The following is a 26,613-nucleotide window of genomic DNA, read 5'->3' as shown; positions in this document are numbered from 1 at the left end:
ACATTAAATTATGATGTTTAGTTTTTTTTTAACCACAGCCTTTCATACCCTAACAGAGATTTGTTTTTTTCATAAGTGGGATACCATGATATTTGTTCTGCAAATTGCTTTCTTCATTTAACAATATCCTTGAGATTCCTCCATATTACTTTAGCTATCTTATTCCTTGGACAGCTGGATAGCATTCTATAATATGGATAAAATATATTTAACCACTCCTACTCATGGGTACTTATATTGTTACCAATGAATATTCCGGTATATACATCTTTGTGCACATGTATGAGTATTTTTCTGGGACATATATCTACAAGTAGAATTATTTTCTAGCAAATCTACTTACAAATATATATGCATGCTTAAACCACTCTTGATAGCACCAAGCTGCTCAATGCAAATTTATATGCTCACCAAAAATTGACAATATGAAAGTGGCAATTTGGAGGCATAGACTACCTCCTCTAAGTACTAACCCCACCCTGCCTCACACATTCCTATTTATCTCAGTCTCCTCCAAGTGCCCCACTCACCCAGGATCACTTGGTCTCTCAATCCCATACTACTCTGTACATCCCCACGCTATAGCCCACACATCTCATCTGCCCTCCCAAATTCTTCCACAGTGGCAGCAAACTCTTGATATGTGAAGAGCCAACAATTCTATAGCTGTAACCTCATTTCAGAAAGTCTTCCTCAAATATAAACACTATTAGGCAAACGTCAGGGTAAAAACTGTCGCAGGCATGATCCTATGGATACTAAAATCAGTGGGGAAAAGTTTGAGGACAAGAGGATATTAGAATAGTCTTAAGCATCTCCCCCAATTACAAAAGGAGAAAACAGAAACTTCACAGTGGCAACCACCTTCACCAAATGATCAAAGTTAACATCATCAGTAATAAGGATATCATCAGGTACCCTCTGATATGATGCACCAAAGACACAGCATCACTTCTTAGTATTCTTACTGAAAATTATAACATCAATCTAACCATGAAGAAACATCAGACAAACCCAAATTGAGGGACATTCTACAAAGTAACTAACCAGTACCCACTGAAAGTATTAAGATCATGAAAGAGAAAGAAAAAATGAAGTAGCGCGAAGGATTAAAGGAGACTAAGGAGTCGTGACCACTAAAACGCATTATGTGGTCCTGAATTGGATCCTGAAACAGAAAAAGGACAAAAAGGACATTGGGGAGAGACAGGTGAAGTTCTAATCAAGTCTGTAGTTTATAGTGTATTAATATTAACTTCCTGGTTTTGATAGTTGCACTATGGTTATATAAGATATTAACAGTGGGGGAAGCTGGGAGAAGAGTTTACTGGAAAATTCTGTACTATTTTTGTAACTTTTTTCTAAGCTGAAAATTATTTCAAAATGAAAAGAAAAAAATTTCTCATCTTTCTGCATTACCTGAAACCAAGACTATCCCTTAAGGACGGTGCTTCCCCCTGAGTTCTCTAAATGGAGCTATTTTACTCCTCACACTACATACTCCTCAGTGACAGGTTTGGGGAAGAGCAGGCATCCTCTCTCTCCCCATGCTATGTCCAGACCACTACTTGTACCCCCATCACTTCAAAAAAAATCATCTATTCATGTAGTATTCACAACACCAGTAAATACCATCCTCTTCCCCTCTTTGCTACTGTCAGCCTCCAACGTTCTGGTCAACCGTCTCTCATTTGTTGAAGATCGGCCTTCCTCTCTATCTCAACTACTGTCATCAACATGGATGTCTTACATTGCCTCCCCATCTTCCAGCACCCAGGCTCTGTTTCTTGACTTCCTCGTTTCCAATAGCTCTTCATTCTGCCTCAGCCACACTCCAAGAGTCATATCCTAGACTTTGTTGTCATTAACAAATGTCTTCCCTCCAAAACATCAAATGACACATCCCTCTCTTGGACAGAACTTTCTATCATTCCATGTTCTTTGCAGAAACAGCTTCATTACAACAATTTCTGATTTTAGATTCATTCATTTTAGTTGTTGTTGAACTATTTGTATTGGTTCTAATAATTTTTTTAGTTGATTCCTGTGAGATGTTTTAGACAATCAGAGGCACTTATCTCTTCCTTTTCAATATTTAGTCCTTTATTTCTTTGTTACAAATAGAAACTCTCTACCTAAAAATCAGTGTCAATAATAGCAAGCATTCTTGTCATCTTGTTCCAGACTTCATTGGGAAAGCTGACTTCTTTTTCTGTTTTCGAACAAAACATAGCACCTTCCCTGAATATTTAGCAGAACTCACTGAGAAAAACAACTGGGCCTAGTGTCTTTAAGATCAAACTTGATTTTCTTTTCCATTTATATTTTTCATTCTATTTAGGTTTCATGTCTAGTAGCATATATTTTCCTAGGAAAGATTTTTTTTATCCAGACTTCCTAATTTAATAATTAGAAGTAGGATATAGTATTTTTTTCTTCCAGAACTTTGGTTATACTTTCTTTCTTGTCCTTGGATTGCTTCTTTATTCCTTACTCAGACAAGTTAGAAGTTTGCCTATTTTACCAGAATTTTTGTTTTAAATCTAACTTTTGTTTTAATTTATAGATATAAATTTTTCTTTTCTACTTCATTATTTTTTTAAATTTTTTCTTTCTTTATTTCTTCTATTTATTTTTATTTATTTTATGGTTATAATCTTACTTAGTAAAATGCTTAGTCCTTTTATTTCCTTTTTTCCTAAATGCGTTTTAAGACTCTATATTTTCTAAATAATCTTGTAACCACATTCCATAGAATTTAACACGGGATACTTCAAAATTTTTATTCTTTTATCCCAAAGTAATTTGTGACTTCAGTTTTAGTTTCATTTTTTCACCAAGAGTCATTTAGAAAGGTAATTCTTAAAAATTTTTAAGCAGATAGGCTTTAAAATGTCTTATTGTTTAAGTCCTAATTTTATTACATTTTTCTCAGACAGTAGCTTTCTAGGATTTGGTGATTTTTTGGAATTTACTGAGAATTTTGGAGGGCTTAGTCCAAAAATTAATGACCAATTTTGTGGTAGTTAAGTCAGTATTTGTAAAGAACATGTATTTTCACATACCAAGTACAACATTTTATAACTATGCCTATATAATCGTCATGCAGAGTCTGTTTAAATCCTTTACTTCTTGTAGTTTTTTGGTTCACTTGATCTGTTAATTTTTATTTATTTCCTAAATAAAAGGAAAATTTGACAAATCCATTATCTATATTACAGAATGTAGTATGTAGTCCAGGAGATGACAAGGAGACAGAAGCCATAATGCAAGTGGCATGTGATAAATACCGGTATGAAGGTGGTAGTAGTGGGATGAAAATGGTTAACGTATCCTAGGATGTCTGCAGGAAGAATTGATAGTGGGCGGAAATTTTGATATGGTCTTAACCCAACATGATTTAACATTGGGTAGGCAGGGATTCTCTCAGACCAGATTTCTCATAAACTGTTCAGTCTTACTCTGAACAAAACAGACACAGGATTTTTGCATCTGTAAGTTTACTTCATTAGCGTAAGATAGAAAGTTATGACTAGGATGACTTTTGATTCACCTTACTCAGATTATAAAATGTGAGGCTGGATTTAAGCCTACCATATGGATAAGGGATCAATTTAGCCCTTAAGTGTCTTTTGGAAGCTCCCATGAAGGGCATTAGAAGTTTTGTGAGCATATTAGAAGGCAAACTTGGGGCCTAAGTATGCATATTCAGCAGACCTGCCTGGATCTTCAGCTCCAAGAAACTAAAATAGATGAAGATGTGCCTCCTAGGAACTAATCACACTATTATTCAAATGGAAATAAAAGAGATGCATGGTTCCAATGGCAGAAATGAAGAAAACTTCCCAACATTACAATCAATAGCCTGAGCTCAAGGTGATGCTTGGCAGTTTGGGAATAGGAAGGTCCTGTTTTGGAATGGGCTTGGTTCCAAGAGCTTTTCCAACTGGGGTTTTAAGAACTGAGCCCCCTCTCCCCTAAAAACAATATTGGAAACTGTACCCAGGAGTAGAGCACAGCCAGGAGAGGTCACAAAAGCATCTATCCTATAGTACGTTGAATTGTGGTACTAACCCAGTGTTGGGCCTGGGAAGATGTCATTCGTTTATGATGAAAAATCAGAGAAAGCAGACATACTGCCTCATTTTTTCTTTTGCCTACTCTAGGCAAAATTTAGATCTTGGTTGCAAGAAACAGAAGTCAATTTTGCCCAAGTCTTTCTCTCTGAACTGACCCACCCTATAGTCTTCTCCACTGGTACCCCATGTCGCTATGGTGCTTATCATCTCCACCTTAGCCAGATGTTCCTGACCTGCAAGCATGCCATGCCTCTAAACTACCCATTTTCCCTAACTCCTCAAATCTCAAGACAAAGACTTGGCTGCATCACTTACTGTCTCTGTGACTTTGGGCAGTTTAAATTATTCACCCCTCCACCTGGAAAATGAGAATGATATATCCCCAGTAGCAGTAATCTGAGAATTCAATGAAAAGAATGTATATTATATGCTTAATACTCCTGACACTCCACAGGTTCTCAAAATATAGCAGCTTATTATTTTGCTTATTTCATTTAAAAGAGCCGAGTACTCTGTGCTTTTTAAAAACTATACAAACATATAATCTATTGCATGAAATGGTTATTAGACATGAGTTAAAATTTCAAATGTTTAAAATATACCCAATTCTTATCTCTCCAGTACATCCTTAAAAGAACATTGCTTTTCCTAACACTCTCACACAAAATGCATCTGATTCTCCCTACATATCCTACCCTAGGCCCCACCATGAGCTACACAGGCTCAAACATGTCTCCGTATCCACCCAAAGACCACATAATTAGAAAGATGATTACAAGCCTCAAAATTACCATTTAAATTTTTAAATGCTGACATTTTGCCCAGTATTTTAAATAACCTTAATCACAACATCCTCTGTTCGATTATAAAACACACATAATCAAAGGTTTATTAACTGTTACTTCAAATACTCAATCTACCAGTACTACTGACTAACACCTTTGACTTTTATAAGTAATAAAAAAATTACAGAAAGTAAAAATAATGGTGAAAACTATGCCAAAGTTAGATGTCTATTTCCACCCTTTGCTTTCAAGCTCAAGAATCCTGGAACAAACTCTAAATTGTGAAATTTGAGTCTGTCCCCAGCCAGAATAGCAGACCTAATGCACCATTAATCTGGTCTGCTCTCAGCCACAAATTGAAATAGTCACAGTCATTCGATTTTTAAGGAAAAGACTGTACTGCAGAAGTACATTCTAGAGGTCTTTTCATAAAACCATCCTGTGTGCTCCATCTGCATGTGCAATCTGCTTGTGTATTTTCAGCCAGCTTGCATGGGCAGATTAATGCGTACAATTAGAAAGCAACCTCACAGGCATTCGATAAACTGCCTTCATTATTACACACAGGAGAGTCCCTTTGGATGTCAATAAAAGCCTAGTTTTCTGCCTGTTAGCTAAATAATTGACAACACTAAAAATAATCAGAAGCAAATGAATGAAGTCAGGAACAAGGTGTTAAGAAAGAGCACATTAAGATTCTCACGGTGGTGCCCCAGGATGCTATCACAAGCTTTTTCTCCAGCAACTTGGATTTATAGTCTGCTCAAGTCCGAGATCGCCCTTCTCTACAGAAAAAACACATCGTTCCTGGTCTGCTATTTGGACCACATATCATAGTGTGCTGAAACTAGCAAGGACATGAGATATTGACTAGTTTGAAAGAATTTCTTACTTGTGTTTCTATTTTGTGTTGCTTAGTTTGACAGCTTCAGGAGAATCTAACTTAGGGGCAGGGGGAGACAGGGAACAGCCCGGTTGCTCTGGTGAAATCTTTGTGCTGTTAATATTCTAACAGCTCTCCTAGACAATTTTTCCACCATAAACTAATTCTAAGAAGACACGAAAAAGGCTTGTTATAGAGAGGATCCATCTTTTCTAAGAAGTCCCTTTCATATTTTTAGCTATATAACGGTCTTTCATTTCATGAGCTAATTGTCTCTTAATTTCAAAAGCAGTTCAAAATAAAATATTCTTTTTAAAAAACCTCACACATATACTACTTCTTGTGTTTCTCAATAGGATCTAAAAATCAATTTGAGATACTTCTCATTTTTAGCCAACTTCTCTTTTTCCTGGTTAACTGGGACTTTCACGATAAGCAGAAGAAGGAGCAAGAGTGAAATGTGCGTGTAATTGAATTCAGCTTCACTGATAGTGTGCAAGGTGGCTGAGGGTAAAATTCTTTCTTTTTCTTACAGAAAAAGGGTGATTGATCTCTAATATTTAGTAAAACACAAACTCAAGAATCTGGGAGACTATGAAAGAAATGAAGTTTGATGATATACCCTCCCACATCCTTTAAAACCCTAAGAATCTCTCATCCTTCACATTATCATGTTTAAAACTCTCCAGAGAAAGGACTCATTCAACTTCCCAGTGCTGTACCTAAGACCTCTCATTGATAAGCAGGTCTTCCCTTTTCTAGTGTAAAGCTAGGATGCCACATTTGTTCCTATTGTGACTCTAGGCTAATGCCCTCATGCATCCTTTTATCACATTCAACTTCTCTGGCTGGCCTAGAAATAAATTCTCAACCATTCTCTACACATGAAGAGGAAGGCAATAATACATTAATACCCTTAATCTATTGCCTCCTTCCTGCCATTCCTCCTTAAGACAGGAAGTGTTTCCTGGTCTTTAGCTTCCCACCAGCTCCTTCATCCCCATGCCTGCCTCTGAAGAAGAGTAGGGAAAGAGAGGCTATGGCTTCTACGACTAAAATGAGAGTAATGCCTATTTTAATTTAAAGAAGATAATGTCACTCATTAGCACTTCCACTCAACCCCATTCCATCTCTCACCCATTTCCTGGCCTGGGTAGCAGAGGCCAAGTACCTAACTTGCTAAGGACCAAAGCAAAGCACTAAGAAACTTATTTTCCATTCATACCTCTGAGTCTTAAAGCAAGAAGGAGCTGCTAACGATAGAGGCAGAATAATTTCAGTGGAAGGAGAAAGCCAGAGGAAGCTGTACTTAGAGGAGGAACACGCTTTAGGGTGTCACATATGCCCAACATCAAAATAATCTTAAATTCTACAAATGAGGTACAACGACCGGAAGAGAGAAGAGGAGGCAATCAGAGAACAATCCATATGAAAGTGGGTAGTCAATTACTAGCTCTGGTGGGACCAGAAATCCCTATTTGTTCTCTACAAAATAAAAGTTGCATGATTCCATTCAACAAGGACCTTTGCAAGAAGTTTCATTTCAAGTCCCCATAAAATTCAGTCACTTTTATGCCATATATATAAAATATTTTATTTAATCCTTACAAATGGCCTATGAGAGAGATATTATCATCCGTATTTAAAAAACAACAGCAAAAACTGAGGTTCAAAGAGGTTTAGTAGTTTGTCCAAGGTCACAGCTGGGGAATGGAGCTAGGACTTTGAACCCAGATCTACTTGGTTTTAATTCTACCACATTTGGAATTAACCGAGGGCCAGAAATACGGTTCTTTGGTTTTGTCTATTGTTTTAAGCAGTGCACAGGTAACCTAGCTACTTAGAGCTAGGACACAACCTTATCTTTAAAGCCAGTATAACAGATTATCTACATTATAAAGCACATAATAGTTGCCCTGCACATATTAGCTGCTGTTATTCACAAATCACACTGGAAAAGGTACCTTAGTGTATGACCACCAATTGAGAGTTTTGCCAATAATTGCTAAATAATTACTCAATTCTTGTCTACAAAAACACAAGTGTGTAATAGTCTACAGCCCATTAGATAAATCCTTAGTTAGTTTAGATTCTGCTTGGGCACTTCTTTTCCAATACCCTCCTCCTTATGTTGGTATTTTGGAAGTCAACATAATCAGAAGTACCCTGAATCACCAAAGAATCAAGCTCTGCAAGTTATTTATAATGGAGGATTCCTCAAATTTACTAGTATTATTTCTAATCAATTGACTACTAAAGAATATTTTGGTGAGAAAAGATGTCTCCGACTTTAGAACCTCACTTACATAATGACAGAGTATTTATATGATTAACATAACAGCCAAGACCAGCTGTTTTAAAAAGTTACCATCACCTAGAATGTAAAAACAGAGTGAACAATATGCCAATAAATGTACAAAGTTCTGAAAACATATACTTACTATTGTCGATGCTCTCTAAATGCTTCTCTTCGGAGGTTTTCTTGAAGTCTTCTTTTCTCCTCTAGTTTGTTGCTCTGAAATTGCAAATATCAAAATGTAATCAATTAGGAAAGCTTTAAGCAGAATCATGATGTTAAAGTTACCCAAGGTCCAAAATCTGTAGGCTCAAGTGACCTCAATAGTCCAATGTGGTACCTACCAGGACTTCCAAGATGATATCACTCTTACACCCCTGCGGACTACACTGAAAGCCAGAAGCCCAAGTTCTTTCTGTGGCTCCTCTCTCCCAACTTCATTGGTATAATCACAGACTCAGTATTTCACATTTTTATTCTCTAGTTCAAAAGATAGCAACATTCATATTGTAAGCAGTGTTTTCAATATGTTCTGAGGGAAATATGAAATTTTCCCCACCAAGTATGTTAAATTAAAATGATAATAAATGGTTAAATGGTTCATACAAAACTTATTTATACACTCACATCCCACTAAAGCATTCGGGAAAGATTTTCAACAAGCCAACTCAACTCCCATCTGACTTAGAATTGGATACTTAAAGCTGTTGAGAGACCGAACAGCAAATGTCATTAAAAACCAATCCACTTGAGTAGAAAAGAGTTCTCTTTTTTTTAAAATTAGTTGTTTGGGGAAGCTAGAGACAAAGAACTTCATACTTCACATTACTGTCACCATGGCTCTGGCATATTTTAATCCAACTTTAATAACTCAGCAACACTTGCTTTTTATTCACCATGACACAACTATCTTTTTTTTTTAACTTGCCTATGAAAAATAAGAAGAATTCCTAGACAACAAATTTAACGGGGAGTTGAAACAAGTTGTACAACACGGAAGAGACTTGAAGTTTTAAATGAATCCAAGGAGGACAGCAAGCAGCTGCTTTGCTTTAACAAAAAGAATCGGATTTACCCAGAAGGAAGACCTGTAGAAAGGGAATAAGAGAAATCATCACTTCCAAACCATGATATAAGTGTGGCTCCATCTTTCAAATGTGGGAAGAAATTATTTATATTGTTCAGTTCCATGAAAGTCTTCATTCACACAGAACTATTTACTAGTCCCATTTTGAAAGGTAAAATGGATGATTTCAGTTTTACAAAAAAACAAAGGAAATTTACCACAATCAAAGGGAATCAATTACAATTCAAAGCAATTGGATTATTAATGTAACACAGGCCTAGGAAGCAAACTAGTAGAAAATTTTAAAACCAAATAAACATGATCCCAATCTAGAAAGAAATGCTGACTCATGAGACCAAAAGTGGTCAATTGTGATGAGCTCCCAACATCTCTGAGGATTAAAAAAAAAAAGGGTGAAAGACAGCAAGCAAACAGTAGGCATTTATTAAATGAGTATTAGGAATGCTTCTTTGAGAATAGTGAGAACACCACACAAGCATCTAGAGACCAAGGCTGGGTTCCTTTAACAAGGTCAGAAATTGGAAAAACAGTTTTAATCTCTTCACTAATAGATAATCATTGAATTTAACGCACAAAAACAGTTACGCAGTAGCTAAATTCTATCCAACAAAAGTCTGTTTATCCCTTAGAAGTTGATGGAGAAGTATTTTTGCAAAATACTTGAGAAATTGTATACCTACCAATGTAGGTACCTGTTTTAGTATATTCATCCAAATACTTGGATTTAGTCAGACTGTTTATTTCTTTCCATTTAACAGTGAGTTAAGGAATTACCCAGATACACTTCCACATAAATATACAAATACAGAATGTAAAATATTTAAGAACATGAGATCCAGAAGAAAAAATTATGGAATCAGCCCTAGGTTCACCATCACTGACTGAGTGACCTTAAATCATTTAATGTCACTGAATCTCATTTATTCAACAAACTTCTATCAAATGTGTGTTACTGTTGGATGCTGAGAATAGAACTATGAACAGAGCAGTACCCACTCTGGAAAATTTTACAGGCTAGCTGGAAACATACAAGAAAGAGATGATGGTGGTATGTAAGATATGTTAGAGGATAGAGATTTGCAGATAATGTAATATCAACACGTATGAAAAACACAGAAGTGGGTAGTCAGGAAATTCTCTCAACAGTGCCATAAATATTCACTCAGTGCCTACTAAGTGGCAGACTCCATCCTGGGCATGGGAACTAAGAGGCTGAATAATACTCAGAATGTGGTTTCTAACCTTCAGTTCCTAGATAAGCTGTGTGTTAGGAGTATGCTGATTTTTAATGGAGAGTCAGGCTCATAGTTTTCTTCAGATTCCCCAAAGGGCTGATGGTCAAATAAAAGGATGAGAACCACGGGTGCAATGAAAGGTCAAAATTCTAGACAGAGACCAATCACAAACAAGCAAGAATTTTCCAGGAGGTGAGGAGAGCAGGGCCACTGCGCTCCATTGTATGGTTTGCTCACTGCCCAGTGGGGCTGAGCAGAAGGGGTTATAAAGGCTAAAACAGAGCCAGCTTTCAGCTCACCCAAGCCTAGCCTCCCAGCATAGGGTACTTCAGTGCAATGAATGTATCTTTTTCTATTTATCACAAAGGGACCATCTATCACCAATCTGAGCACCCAGAGCCGACTACCTAGATGGAGAATTGTTTCTAATTTGCACAAAGGTAATGATGGGCTAGTAATGGCCTTGGATAGGAAAAGGGCATTCCCCTAACTTAAAATATTTTCAAGATAAAAAGGCACAAGAGAATACATCAGTTCAAGCAACCCCAAGCAGCTCATGGATAAATTGAAAGGTGTTTGTAGTGAGACAGGTGGAAGACAAGGTTGAGAAAGTAGGAAGGGGCGATTATAAGGAATTTATATGCCAAGTAAAGAAGTGTGGACTTCATCAAAGGCAATGATGAGCCATGTTATTTTAAGCAGAATAGTAAGCAGCTCACTCCGAAAGCAACATGGAGGATAAACTGCAGAAAAGACCACAAATAAAAAACCAATGGAGTGGTCTCAGAGTAGTCCAGGCCATAAATTATGAGTCCCAAATTAAGGCATGAGGGACAGAGAGGAAAAGATAAATTCTAGAAAAATGTAGGAGAGAAAGAATAGGAGGAAAAAAAATAATAGAAGGAATGACTATATCTACATAGGTTGAGTAAGAAAAGAGGGAAGAATAACTATCATTTAAGAGCATCAGAAAGAATATACGAGTTCAATTGTGAATCTATTGGATTTGAGATATACTTGTGGAACATCTAGAGAGAAATAAAGCATGCAGTAAAATAGTCATGTTTAATAATGGGGACACGTTCTGAGAAATGTATTGTTAGGTGATTTCATCGTTGTGCAAACATCACAGAGTATACTCACACAAACCTTGATGGTATAGCCTACATGGTACTAATCTTATGGGACCTAGACTACATGGTACTAATCTTATAGGACTACCATCATATATGTGGTCAGTCACTGACCAAAATATCATTATACGGCGCATGTCTGTATATGGTTCTGGGATTCAGGAATATGGTCTGGCCTGGAGATACAGACTTCAGAAACTATCACCACAAGCAATAACTAAATTCTTAGATCTGTCAATGTGGGGGCTTTTACTTAAGGATAGCGTGGCATAGGCAGAGGGATATTAGCGAAGATAACGGATGGGACCTGATGGAACATCAATAGTAGAAAAACAAGTAGAGGAAAAGGATCCAGAAGAGATCCAAAGGGATGGAACTTGAAGGACAGAGTACTTAATAGTTACAATATCACAAAGAGTTTAAATAAGTTAGGAATTAAAGAGTCTCCATTGGGTTTTTCGATTAAGAGCACCATTGATGATCTTGGCTAGATCAGTACCAGTGAAGTACTAGAGACAGAAGTCAAACTCAGCCCACCCAGGAACAAATAAAGGTGAGGACTCAAAGAGGGTAAGTTCCTAAGCCAGCTGAGCTCAGAATCACCTGGGGAGCATTTTTTAAAACAGCTTCTTTGGTTCAGCTGATTGCTAGAGTCAGCCCACAGGCCAGCATGTAGACACCAAATGTGGTAGAGGCTTTCAGGAAGTTGAGCCATGATGCTTGGGATGGAGGAGTTGAAAGCAAACCAGAATAGAAAGAGGTACTCAGCTTTTAAGATGAGAGATCTGAGTATGAATATATCCCAAGAGCGGGAAAAACAAACAAACAAACAAGAAAGTAACAGGAGAAAAGGAAGCTCAGCTGATGGACCAGCAAGATTCCTGAGGAGATGGGGTGAAGAGATGGTGAACTTGGGTGGAAGAATCCATCGTAGCAACAAGAAAAACACTTTCTCATTCCTCCCTAGATGGGATGGGGGTAGAAACAGCAAAGAAAGAGTAAGGAAACAAAAAAGTAAACAAATTACGGCCAATGGCCTTTCTTTCCTAGAAGGTGAGAGATGAAACCAAGTGCTGAGAATGAAAGAAGAGGATAGGAAGAATGTGAAGGATGAAAGATGTTGGTAATTAGAGATAGGCCTAGACTGCAAAGGAGAAATACCAGGCAGTGGGCATTGCTGAATACCCAGCTGAGAGGGAAGCCCGGAAATCTGGTGTAGCAAAAAAAAGCCATGTCTGTTTTCTTCGCCAGCAACCTCATTCTTGTGGGTTTAGTGGAAATGAAATAATTGAACCAATCCACTTCATGTGTAAAACAAGAATAATCCTCTCTCTGCCTTCCACACAAGAGGTTGACATAATAGAGTCAAATGAGAGAGTGTTAAAGTGCTTCCTTACATTTATAAGTAATTAGCTTAGGGCACCTTTATTGAGCGCTGACTAAGTGCTAGGCTTTGTACTAAGGGCTTTGCACATATTGTATCCTTTCAACCTACCAGTCTCATCATTATACTATTATTATACCCATTTTACAGATAAGGAAAGTGAAGCATAAAGAAGCTAACAGCCCACCCTCTTAGTACTACATCGGCATTTCAGAGATAGCATTAACATCCCAACATCATGGGATTAATTAATAGGATCCTATTGCATTTCAACAACCAGAGGCTTAATGCCCACAGCAATTCATTTACAAAGAAATGCATGATGTGGGATCTTTCTGGGAAATACTGGTTTTCCCTAAAAGTTTTCAGAAAAGGAAATATTTTTTCTAGTTTATAACAATATTGAAATAATTTCCTCAATGTTGAGTTTTCCCCCTAAAATTGTTCTCAAACCATTAGCCCTTGTTACTACTTGTTTCCTAGAAATAAGTAACAAATGTGATGCCTTAAAAGTGTTTATGTATGCATCTCTGCATCTAATATGCATATCTTGCTTTCTATTGGTTGGTTCCTGCTTCGCTTTATAGCATCAAAACTAACTGACGATGCTTCTCAGTGTCTGCATAAAACACAGTGACCTCCAGGGCTCTAGATAACTCTATGAGCTTTATGACTTCATGGTTGAGTGGAAAGAGCAAGGGAAGTCTTTGGATGCCACTCAGATCTCTAGCTGGTTTCCTGCCCTTTCTGAGGTTATGATACACCAAAAGTTGGGAGAATTAAAGCATTTGTAAACTATATAGCACTGTGTAACATTATTTCAAACCTAAGTAGATCAAAAGAAGACTAAGATGAGTCTAGGAGGTAGGGAGGGTCTTTGACATGGCATTAGAAGATTTTCATTTTTTAAGATTGTGGGTATTATGAAAGCCTGGAAATATCAAATTATTACTTAATTCATCAATGTGATTATGAGGGAAAAGCACAGTGGAGGGTTACTCCCACCGCACTATATTAGGGCGAAAGGCTTGCTGCGAAGATTTATGAAAACTTTTCTGCTTACGCTGCAAGATCCAGTGGCAAAGAGAGTACTTGCCTCTGGTATGCTGCCTTTACTTTTTTTCACGACTTTCTCTTGCTCTGACGCTCTAATATTTTAGAGATATTTTCTCTGCTTTATAGATTTCCGGGAAGGCAAATTGTTACATCATTACAAAACCACGCAAGTTGTATTAGGTTCCTATTGCTGTAACAAATTACCATAAACTTAGTGGCTTGAAATCACACAAATTTCTTAATAATCTTACAATTCTAGAGGTCAGAAGTCCAAAATAGGTCTTAAAAATCAAGGTGTCATTGGGGCTACTATCCTTCTAGAGGCTCTAGGGAGAATCTATTTCCTTGCCTTTTTTAGCTTCTAGAGCCTCCCGCATTCCTTGGCTAATGGCACCTTCTTCCATCTTCAAAGCCAGCGACAGCAAGCTGAATCTTTCTCCTCTACCATCTCCTCATGCTTCTCAATCTTCTGCCTCCCTCTTCCAATTGAAGGACCTTGGTGATTATATTGGGCCCACCTGGATAATGAAGACGCTTCCCTATTTGAAGGCAAATTGATTAGTAATCTTAATCCCACTTGCAAATATAATTCCCCTTTGCCCTGTAACAAAACATATTCCTAGATTCCAAGGATTAGAAGGTGGAAGGAGAGGGGGAGGCATTATTCTGCCTACCACATGGGTTATGATCTATTTTTATTTATTTATTTTTATTTTTATTTTTTTGATTCATTCAAATATTTATTGAGCAGCCAGGGAGATACAAAGCTGATTAAAACATGATCAAAGAGGTGAGGCAAATGCACAAGTTATAGAAGGCAAAGTATAAGGTTCACTGAACCACAGCAATCAAAAGAAAGTGCTTTAGGAGATGGAGTGAGATTGCTTCCAGCCTGGAAGGGGGCATGGGTGGGTGGCAAACCAGGAAAGGGGATTGAGATTAAAATAGAAGACTTCAGTCTGGATTGTTGATGATACGCAGTATGGACTATATTTGTCTCTTCTTTTCCTCTCTCCATCTTTGGGCTTAATTTACCAGTAGTGCCCAGGATTGTTCAATGCACTTCTATACTTGCTTGCATTTTTGCTTTAATGTCTTCTGCAGAACTAGGTCCTTTTGGTGTTTAAGGAGTTTTTTCCTGTTTTTTGAAGGATTCTTGACCTTTTAATCTTGGCGTTGATGGTTTGGAGTCTTTTCCATTCTGGTTTGACTTTTGTGCATTTTTGGCTGGAGTATCTCGTATAGATTTCTTTACTGGAGCTTTTTCTTCAGCTTCCTCCTCATCAAAATCATCATCATCATCATCTTTGCCATCATCATCTTCATTGGCGGCAAGTTTTACTTTTTTCTGTGGAAGCTTGCTACCACTTCCAGGGCCAGAACGCTTTCCAGATATACTCAGGAGTTTCACATCCTCCTCCACTCCATCTTCCGATTCTGCATCTTCCTCCACAGCTGCTAAGTGCTGTCCACTAATACGAACAGGCCCTGAACCACATAAGACCACAGGTGGTGTTATTTCAAAGCCCCCAAGGGAAACCACTGGCTGCACAGACATTTTCAAAGTTGCCAGTGTTACTTTAATGGGACTGCCTTCGTAATTCATTGCCTCTGCTTCAACAACATGCAATTCATCCTTTGCATCAGCCCCTAAACTGACTGTTCTTAATGATAACTGGTGCTCATTTTCATCATTATCCACCTTAAAGTGATCTTTGTCAGCCTTTAGTTCACAACCGAAAAGATAGTTCTGGGGCTTCAGGGGGCTCATGTCCACGTCCACCGAATCTTCCATGGGGTGGTGGCACACACTTAGGTGGGAGAGAAGGCAGACAGAGAAAAACGACCACTGTTCCACAGAACAGCTGCGCAGGATGGAATCACACCAGGGACTACAATCTATTTTTAAATCAATAAGTATCAGACACACAGTATGCCAGAAACTTCACAAAGTCTTTGGCCTCTTAGCCCTCTGAGGTTTGGCTTTGAAATGTGGGTGGTAGGAGAGGGTGAGAGAGGACCTCTTTCATTTAGGGCTAAACAGTGGTGTGCTGATAAACTTAACAACCAGCTCTAGCCAGGAGGAGGAGGGGAGGCTGATTTGTCGCTTCTACCAATTTCCATGGCGAAAATACTCCCACCATGGTTGACTGCAAGCTACCAACATGAAGTCAACTAGTTCACAAAAATCCTGAAACTTTAAGAATCCACTCTTATGAGGCTGTAAGAAGAGGCTCCAGTACACCCCTGGAAGAATATATAGCATCAACATACTCCGGGATAGGCAACGCAAGTTTGACTGAAGCATCCCAGCGCTCGCTCCAAATTTTCCCTACACCCACAGGATTAACTCTTCCAGGACACAGTGACACGGCCATATGCTAAAGAGGTAGCTGCCTTTCACACTCCGTGCTTATTAAGGATCAAAGAACACTCACATATGCTGGGGAGGAATACAGTTTACTCTCCCCTCACTCAGTGTTACACACACACAGAGGCGGTGACCAATCAGAATGAGATTAAGTGTTCCCTGGTGACCCCTTGCAGGAGAGGGAAAACTGGAGGGCAAGGGGTTAAGACCAGAGGCCAAGCTAGAGGCTCCTGGGTGGCAATAGGCTGCTTGGATTCTACTTGGCTCACGGTTCCTGGACAGCAGCCATTTGCCTGGGGAGGAGGGCAGTATTTTGCAAGCTGGTGTCCCTGAGTGTGCTTGCTGTGCATTTTAAAGAGTAAGTGCTCCATAAGCACAGCCATTATTGCTTCCCTTGGCCATTTTCACACTGGCAACGTGAAGTATGCCATTTCTAGATGGCTAATGTCCATTTTTCTTTTATCTGACACAAGCTACTAAATAGCCTTACATTTAGTATGAAAAGTCACAGATTTATATACAACAGGAACAGCTAGGTCATGGTGGCAGTGCAGGCCAATTAGCAAGAGATACAAAGCCTGTGGAACAACCAAGGTGGGCTGCTCCTTCTCTCGAAGGTAATTTAGATTAATGCTCCCCAAACTTTTATGTGCACAAGAAACACCTGGGGAGCTTGTTAAAATACAGATTCTGGTTCAGAAGGTCTAAGGTGGGGCTCAAGATTCTGCATTTCTAAAAAGTGAACCAGTGCTGTTGGTTGAAGAATCACACTTTGAATGGGAATAATCTACATATCAACTCTCTCCCTCCATCTCTCACTTTCAGGCAAATTATACCAATAGTCATTACAGTTATCACATTAGAAAAGCCAACTCAATTAAGATTTCAGTAGTTAATGATTGCTATACGTGTAGTGTTATAACTTGGAAAGGGGAAAATGCTTTTACTCAAAGATGAAGAAAACCGTTTCAGCCACTAAACATTTCTGAATAGTATATATTATTTGACCCATGAAGAAATTAGCTATAAATGACCCACAAGCCAGCCAATTTATGGGTATTAAATGACAACTCATAAATGACTTTTAGGATAAGAGGTTGCAATGCAATAATTCTTTAGGATCTGTAAGCTTCTTAATTCAGTTACTGGTGATGATTTGATGATTTTCTTAGTTGCACCTGAAATGCAGACAGACTACATGCTATGTAAAGGGAACACTTCCTCTATAATCATAAAACTAAAGTCTTTCAAGGAGAAAATGGGGGGAGGGGGAGTTAGATGAAACATAGAAGAGTGGGAAATAAGGAAGTAAAAAGAGAGAAACAAAGCTTTAAAAAAGGTTATTGTCATAAAAAACTTCTCAATAAAGTTATAATAGCTGATCAGTTGGAAACGGATTGCTGAATCAAATTTTGTAAACAAAGTTCCCATACTCTTTTTTTAATACCTCCAGCATTTCACTGCAGTTCCCCATGTATAAGTCCACTCTTACCTCCACCCCCAGAGCCTCTCTCTCTACAGATGCAGCACCTCTACATCTTCAGACGCTCCTGACCTTGAGAGAAGAGGGGGTGGGGCTTGCAGACTCATTTTATAAGAATAGTCCAGAGAGGGCTGGGGGTCTGCCCAAGCTCATACAGCACAACAGGACACCTTCCAAGAAAGACTTAGTCTGTTCCGCAGCCAGTAGAGAGCTCTTCGGGGGAAGGAAAGACTCATAGTCTCATGTGTTTCATAAGGCATCAGCTTTTGACTTCATTAACTCTAACTGGTAAAAAGATCTATTGTTTGGTAACTAGGTTTAAATTTTGACCGATACTCAATCTGTAAAAGAAAAGGAAGGAAGGAGAGAGAGATACAGACAGATAGCAGGAATAGGAATGTGTTTCCATGACTTATACCTGCAGTAGTTGTCATACTTGGTAGTTAGTACCATGAGTCAACCCCTTGCCCCCAAACCTCCAACACTTAAAATCTATTACGGCTTAGGACTTTGTGGGGAATGGGAGGAGGAGAGGGATGGGGGTAGAACAATACTACATTCTTCCTTCTTCTCTAGCAGATGATCACGTTCAAGAGATTTTTTCCCCAAGCCCCAGAAAGAGTATCAAAACTAAAAACATCACTTTGAGGTTTAAAATAGATCACATCACTAATACTGAAATGCAAAGACATGCTTTTTCTTTTATCAGTAAGAGAACTATGTTCATCTATTTCACACCCTGGGAAATTCAATATTTGGATACAAATATGGCGGTGTACCCCTGATTGCCATTGTTACTAATGGCTTTGCCTTCTGGCCAAAAATACAGCGACTATTTTGATCACTCGCCTGGGAGGAGAGACAGTGTGGTGACTAAGAACTCTAGCTCTGAGGCCAGTCAGCCTGGATTCGAATCCTACTTCTTCTATTTACTGCTGTGAGCCTTTGGACAAGTTATCTACCTTCTCTGTGTCAGTTTCCTCATTTGCAAACTGGGTAATAAGAATAAGATATGCTTAATAGAGTTCTTGTGAAGATTCAATGAGTTAATGTATGGACACTCTCTAGAAGAGAACTTGGCACATAGTAAGCCCTGAGTAGAATGTTAATGAATCATCCTCTCCACCGTCTTACCTTCTCTCTCTGAATTGCCTTCATTTTTTGGATTTCAGCTTCTTCAGCTTCCTTCTTGATTCTTATAGATTCTTCTCTTTTTAGCTAAATTGTATTGAGATTACAGAGGATAAAAACCAGTTACTATTTTTCAGTCCGAACCTCTGTAACACAAAATTATGATGAAAGGCAAATTACAGTATTGTTTGTGCTATACCTCACCATGATTATAGGTTGGTACTGCAAGTTACTTAGATCACAGAGAATGGTCAGGCTCCATCTCCTGCCTAGGAAATTTCTCTCTTTGTGTTTCTTCTTGGTCTCTGTCTCTGCCTTGCCTCTCCACCCCCACCCCCCAGCACCAGGTTGGGGAGGAAAAGCGGCAGATAATTTTTCCTGATTATAAAATTCATAATGTTCATTGTAAAAAAAATCACTAGCATCTTAAATCTTTTTTTGTACTATTTTCACGACTGGCATGGGGTAAACAAATCCGTGTTCTTGGAACCAAAACATTCAAAACATAGTAGAGATTAACTTAAACTAGGGGAAAAAAATCCTTTAATCAAGGACCTTGATGACCAATATATGCCTTGGATAAGAATTCTAGATATTTATCTCTTTACTTCTTACTTTCTGATTTCTTTGATTTTGAGTTTCCTTTTCCCACTGGTTTAAAGGTTTCTTGGTTTTGGTAAAGTCGCTGTTAATTCACAGTTACTTGAAAGTCCTGGTACTCAAATTCCTTGCCAAAATTAAACTAAAAGAAATGGATTCTGACCTTTTGCTGATATTTAGATTGTATCAGTTGGAGTTGTTGTTTCTGTCTGACTTCAGCCTCTGATTGGCTTCCACCTAAGGGAAAAAAGGTCATGAAGGTGAAACATGAATATTAAGCTGAAATGTCAGCCATCAAAGACTAATTAATACATGATAAGTCTACACCACGAGTTTCTTTAACATTTTCATACCCCTGGAAATAAAGACATAACCAGTTTTCTTAATAAGACATTAAAGAATGGTAATTGCTCTAAAGAGAAACAGAGCTGATGGAAAGATAAGGCCATATTCCTAAAAGAAGAGGACAACCTACTAAGGTTTTTCAGTAGTGTAAGTATTCGAGTTTTGACTTAGATTAAAATCATACCTGAAGACCCATGCTAAATAATAAGAAATAATGCCTGACTTGGAAATTCTAGAATATTCCTCCTGCTTGAGTATGACCATTCCTTAACCTAAAAAGATGGCAAGCAATGACAAGCAATGTCATTGCTTTCCTTCTTCTTACTCTATTGCCCCACATTCAGGCAACAAAGCTCAGGAAACCCTCAGAGGTCTTGCCACTAGACAAGTATGTAGTTTTTATAACCCGGTTTTTAAAAGTACAATGGGAATATTCCAGCTGGTAATTGATTGTCAATCCATTCTATTTATTGTTCTTTCTTTGGATATGCAAGAGAAAAATATGGATGTTAGATTATTTGCCTGCTTTCTCTTAAACCTAAAATAATTTGAGGCCAGAAATCCTTGCAAGTTTGACAATCACCTAAAATTGCTGTTTAGGGATTTCTCAGTGTTTATGCAAGAGTGGTATATGTATTATAAAGATTCCTTTGAAATAATTCTCTGGTGCTTTGATCACTAAAAGTGTCAGTTCTCTGAAAGACTCGCTGTCACAGAAGATGCATTAAAACAATTTGCATTCACTGTAGTTTTTATAATTGAACTGATAAAAATACCATAGAGACTTTTCTTCTAAGTCCCAAAAGATATGTAAGCCCTGTTGGACTTTGGCCCTTCGGTCTCTGTTATGGGGGATGGGAAAATGGGAAAGAAACAGTGGGGGCTACTGAAGCTTTTATCTAATGTTACAGCCACTTGCAATGTCTCCTAGAACCATTCTAATATTTTAAGGGATAGAGGGATGGGGGAGGAGTTGAGAATTAGGAGAAACGGAGAAAGTCAGAAATCTAAGCATTTGCAGGTTTTGTTCAAAACTCATCTCAAAGTTTACTACATTCTAGAATTTGCTTTTCTACCCCCACCCCCCAGTCTCTTCCCACACACATATCCATGACCTTTCCTAGATATGTAATATAACAGAAAGTTGCAATGAGACTCCTGCTCATTTTTTGGCTTAGGCCGCAAGACAAGAGATGCCAACTGCTCCAAATTCCAAAGCGAGATGCCTGGCTCCCTAAGTAGGAGCTGCAAGGAGTAACTGAAAACCAATTTGGGGAACCTTAAGGAGCAACTACCTTCAGCCTGTAAGAGGTTGGATAGATCAAAGGAAGGTAGAAATGAGAGGAAAGATGTCTTTGTGTATTCCATCTCTTCTGTGTGTGTGTTTGGGGAAGAAAGATCTTTCACGTCAAGAAGAGCAAGAGATGTTTAATGAAAATCACTATGAGAGCTCAGTCTGTGTCCCCAAGAGACCAAGGGACTTAGTGGACTAAGACTTTCCTAGAAAAGTCAGAGCTTAAAGGCACATGGTGACTGTCAGTTGGCTACTCAGAAGGGTCATCCAGAAGAGGTGGCTGCACGGCAAATGGCCTGCATTCCCAGAGTTCATGGGAAGAAAGGATGCACAAGTCTTTTGTGTACTTCCAGTCTGGGTTGTCATGAAAAAGAATGCCAGTCTAAAGCCATCTTGAAAGGACTTGCCGATGCGGGCCACCGAGAGGAACAGCGAAGCCCTAAAGAGAGTCTACCTACCAAGAGCCGACAGCAAAGCCAAGCCCTACCAGCAGGAAAGTGTATCATCTCTATCAGGGAAATCCAAGTGAAAGACGGATGGCAGGCAAGGAGGGACTCTGAAGAACTCAATGAACCCCAGAGGGGAGGATGCACAGGAAGCATACAACAAGACTTGAAGAAACCGGGGTCGGTCTGCACCATAGACCCCTACCTGTCTTACGTCCTCTGGGAACAGAGGAGTCAACAGAGAATAATTCAACTATGCCCATTTCCTTTGCTAGCTTGCTACCCAAAATAGGCCCGGGCTGGAGGAGCAAAGCAGCTTTCATCTCCATTAGTAGGAGAGTTTTGACTAGTACCTAGGACTGAACTTTAATTACTGAAATGACACTGTTTTATGCCTGGAATTATGGACAACTTTATTATTTCAGAAAGACCAAAAACATCTAATTTCATCCAGAGCCGGTTTGAGGGGGCCAGTTTAGGAAGGACAAAGCTGTTTCCTGGCTGTACTCCTGAAATGTGGCTTATTCAGCATAAAGGTGACACTTGAGATTAACTCCTTTCATGAAATACAGTGGGATGATGGTGATAATACTATTACATTCTCTCATTAAATGATTTCCAAATTAGGTTATTTTCACCTACATCCTAGAAAAAATACTTCTTTAAAACTATTGTGACAGTAAGTGACCCCTGACTCTAACACATTTGTATTAACTAAATCTGTGGGAACCGTGTATCCAGCCCTTTATGTTCTCAACGGCTGCTGAAAGAGAAAAGAGAAGAATAGCCATGAATGACTCCCTTTAGGTGGTATCCCCGTTAAATGATTCAAATACAGGGCAAAGGCAGCCCAGACAATTCATCACACTGGAAGCGTGAGCTCCAGAGGCCCAGAGGTCTCTATCTGTAGACTGAAAACACAGGTGATCTTTCTCTTTCAACCCACCTCTGGGTCCCCAGCTCACTCTCATCTTAGTTTTGGAATTGACTCTCCATTCATTGTTTTCCCATTAGCATTGAGCTGCCATGATTAATATGCTTGTGATAGCGTGCACTCCTATCCTGACTAGTGCTATGACAGGGCATATGCAGCACCCCAGGAAAGCTTTCTTCAGAGTTGATCATCTAAGAGGCTCTAAATTATTTGGCAATTAAGCTATCACTTTATTCCCACGTAACTGTGGCATCATACATTTGCTACTTTCAGAAAATCAGAAACAATAACATAGCTGCATGCTTAATTGTTTTGACTTTAAACGCATTCCATTCCAAGCAGCACAGCGACCCAATAACCTATTATGTACATTCAAAGACAGACGTGCAAGGTGCTCACAGGATCATGGGTGGCCCCGTCCTCCCCCGTTCAGACAGCTGGTTTGCTGGCTTACCTAGCCGCCTTGGCACCAGGTTAACTGGCTTAGCTCTATGTTGCTCTTTCCACTTCTCCAGATCCTCCAGCTCTTTCTCAGCAACTAAGCCAGGTAAAAAATATCAAACCATCAATGATTAGAATGTGCAAAGGAAACTGGTCCCTTGAAAACATAAGTAACCACTATCAGAGGGCAACTAACTACATGCAAGCATGTGTGGACAAGGTAACCTAGGAAGGGAAGACACCATTAAGTCCTCACCCCCTGCAGTCACCCTGGGTGCACCCCTGAGTCACTTTCTCTCCAAGAATCTGCACATAAGTTCCAAATCTAAAAAACAACCTGAACTACTAAAATAAAGAAGTTTCAGGGCCGGCTCTGTGGCCGAGTGGTTAAGTTTGCCTGCTCTGCTGCGGCGGCCCAGGGTTCGGATCCTGGGCGCAGACATGACACTGCTCGTCAGGCCACGTTGAGGCAGCATCCCACATCCCACAACTAGAAGGACGTGCAACTAAGATATACAACTGTGTACGGGGGGGGGGGGGGGGGGGGTGGGGTTGGGGAGATAAAAGCAGAAAAAAAAAAGATTGGCAACAGTTGTTAGCCTAGGTGCCAATCTTTGGGGGAAAAAAAAAAGGAAGATTGGCAACAGTTGTTAGCCCAGGTGCCAATCTTTAAGAAAAAAAAAAGTTTCATTTTACCTCCCATTCTGGCATTCTTAAAACCCTATATCAAATTAATTTTAAAAGTTTCCTGTAAAGAATGTGTGCAAACCTAGAATATTCATATGTCAATAAGAACTTTTCATACCTAGGTAAACATATATCCCCAGAGAATTCTGATGCTCATATTCACTTTATTTTAAATGTCTCCCAAGCTTACTGCAACCACGAGGAGTGAGGGCTCTGTGCCAAGGGAGGGGCAGCCCCCACTATGGTTCCTGGCACTTGGGACCACTAGGCAGAGCCAGGTCCCTGTGGAGCCGTGCTCATTCCCCAAATATGCACACTGAGTGACAGCAGGGGGCGCCAGAGAGACACCAGGTCTGTTCTGATGGCGCATGCCCTCATCTCCCCATTACAGCTGATTGTTCAAAAGGTCCATTTACGATATTTTTTAATTATTAGAGGAAAAAAACCTGCTGAAACATCTCAAAACTCCAAACCACACTGAGGCCTAAATTCCTGTTAAGTATTTAAATCAAAGCTTGTAAGATGCCAGAACCCTTGGGATTCTGTTGGTCAACTGCCAGCAATGCTCATAGTTACTATGTCTACATAGCAGCTATTGTCATATTCTGCGTTGACCCAGTTGTACCACTGAGGGGGCTACCTGTGGGGTGGAGACACCTTACAGAGTTGCTTTCCTGCTTTATGTCCATCATTAGTTACAAAATTAAATTTCCTACCAATGATCTAATAAAGGAGAGCATAGAATCTCAGTGCCAGCCCCACAACTTGACATGAACAAGTTTCATAACTTCTTTGTGAACTACATGAACTTCAGTTCTTCTTCCAACTCTAAAGTATAATGTTGTAACTTTAAGGAGCAGCATTTATTTTACTGTACAACTTCAATCAAACATATTATATACCCACTAGGTACAAGGAGCACAAAAATGGGTCAGATGTGGTCCCTGCCCTCAAAGAGGTTATAATCTAGGGAAGGAAACTGAAGGACACAAATAAAAACAGCTGAGAGTAGACTCTGATAGTTACAAAATAATGGGAACACAGAGGCGAAGGAAAATTCTGTTAAGAAGGGAGATGACAGATCAAGAAAGGGACAAATTCTTTCATGATCTATTTCATATATAACTTGTCTGTTTCAAAAGTATTCATAGTCTTGTAAAAATATCTGCAGGCAACCTAACTTTATAGGAACCAGATAGGTCTGTTGGCAATAGATGTGAAATTGTTTAAGCCCAACAGACATCTGAGACTTACAATCATGCTACGAGTTCTGCTATTAACACAAAGAAACAAATTTAGAAGCATTAACAATAGAATAATTTTAAAAGGTATAATTAAAACTGCTAACGTGAAAAAAGAAGAAAACTTGATGAGACCTAGTGAGCCTATACAAATCAGAAAATAAAAATACATCAGACCAAAGCAGACTAACTGTGCTCTATTAGCAAATGAGAAGCATTCTGAATGTTAAATGAGTAAGTATACGTACTCCTTCGTATCTGACTTCTTCGGTTTTCATTTGGTGCTATCAAGGTGTATGCACCTCTGCTAGAATGAAGAGAAAAAAAATTGCTTATTATTATGAGACACAACTAATGCCTATAAACCACCAGACATTATTCCTACTAATATACCGTGTTTATGATCATCACCATGAAATAGGTACTATGGAAGACAATCTTCTTAAGACCCAGGTCTGATCTCCAGGAGCTTACAATCTAATTGTCAAAGTAAAACAAATGCACACAGCCAAATATGGAAATAGCAACTGGTGAAGAGTGACAAGTGACAGTTTCACAGGTGGCTCTTGGAGACTGACTTTGTAGGGATTCATTGTTCCTCTAGGTGGAGCTTGTGGGCAAGTCCCTTTAACAGGGCTTCAGATTGGCACTCTCGTCCATTGGGAGTACAGTAAACATTCATGCATTCTTTGTTCCCACAAACTGGGAATCCAGGCCATTTGCAATGCATCCTTCTCCTCTTGACCCGTCTGAGTAGCCAACTGGCCACAGTCTTGTGCTTTTGGGCTTTGACTTTTCCAGGCATGGATCCACTGGGTCCCCCATTCTCCTGGGGACACAGGTAGAACATAATCAGAAGCTCAGAGAAGCAAGGAGTCATCTCAGTTCACGGGGGATCAGGAAAAACTTCATTTAAGCAAAAATATTTGACACAGATACCAGGAAGCTGTCAAAATATTGCGAGCTTTTGAGGGCAGAAACTGTGCTTGATTGATCTATATACACACACCCCTGGCACAGCGCCTGGCACAAAGTAGCTGTTTGGCGAATATGGGGTAAACTGAAATGAAATGATGCCACAGACCCAGTCTGTGAGTCTGTGCTGTGTAGGGGAAGCGGGGCGGGGGTGCTCTTCTTTAAGATGATTCATGTGGTCCTACAAGAGTGTGAATACTTCATAGAGCAAAAGTACAGCACAGCAACAGACCACAGTATACATGTTGGTATAGTTTTAGGGGAAATCCTATGGATAAACACAATCAGCTTATAAATGTAGGTTTTTTAAAAAAAACCCCAGATACTCAGAAGTTTCTCCCTTCAACACGGATTGTACAATTTCAAAGGACAAATTAGCAAAGATTGAACAGTAGAGGCCAAAAGTGCTGATTAACAGAAGTCATTTCTTCTTTATCTCGTTATATTCATAGCAGCGAGCCTTCGGCCAGCTTCAACTGGGCTTTAATTTTAGACTTGTAAATGGGAGGTGTGCAACCACCTTTGCATGCAAATTGGACTGCTCGATGCCCAATTACCTAATGTACATCAGCAAACGCTGCTTGTGTAGCCTAGCATGCATACAACACTATGAATACACAATTAGGAGGCTGCCGCCAAAAATTAATCCCCTGTCCATTGCATATGCTTTGTTCACTCTAAGAAGGATTTCTCATTCCTCAATTGCCAGCACTTTATAGGAGCTTGA

General features: G+C 39.2%; 1 protein-coding gene and 1 pseudogene across 3 annotated transcripts in view; both read right to left on the bottom strand.

Moving 5' to 3' along the window:
• The window catches only part of EPSTI1 (epithelial stromal interaction 1), an 85,613-nt gene that overhangs the window by 41,929 nt on the left and 17,071 nt on the right, over window positions 1-26,613 (bottom strand). For 2 of the 3 annotated variants that reach the window (XM_070239821.1, XM_005601254.4), the window contains 5 exons: window positions 25,160-25,215; window positions 22,997-23,080; window positions 19,687-19,760; window positions 18,927-19,010; window positions 8,189-8,262 (listed from right to left, as the gene is read on the bottom strand). In XM_070239821.1, the coding sequence (XP_070095922.1) occupies window positions 8,189-8,262; window positions 18,927-19,010; window positions 19,687-19,760; window positions 22,997-23,080; window positions 25,160-25,215 (372 nt within the window). Of the gene's footprint in view, window positions 1-8,188; window positions 8,263-18,926; window positions 19,011-19,686; window positions 19,761-22,996; window positions 23,081-25,159; window positions 25,219-26,613 lie in introns of all 3 variants that reach the window. The other variant, XM_005601253.4, reaches the window with a different exon arrangement.
• LOC138918412 (nucleophosmin pseudogene) lies at window positions 14,624-18,553 on the bottom strand (annotated as a pseudogene).

This window comes from Equus caballus, chromosome 17 (genome assembly GCF_041296265.1).
Source record: "Equus caballus isolate H_3958 breed thoroughbred chromosome 17, TB-T2T, whole genome shotgun sequence".
NCBI classification, from domain to species: Eukaryota; Metazoa; Chordata; class Mammalia; order Perissodactyla; family Equidae; genus Equus; species Equus caballus.
Note: the sequence above shows the minus strand (reverse complement) of the source record. Positions and strands in the feature narration are given on the sequence as shown.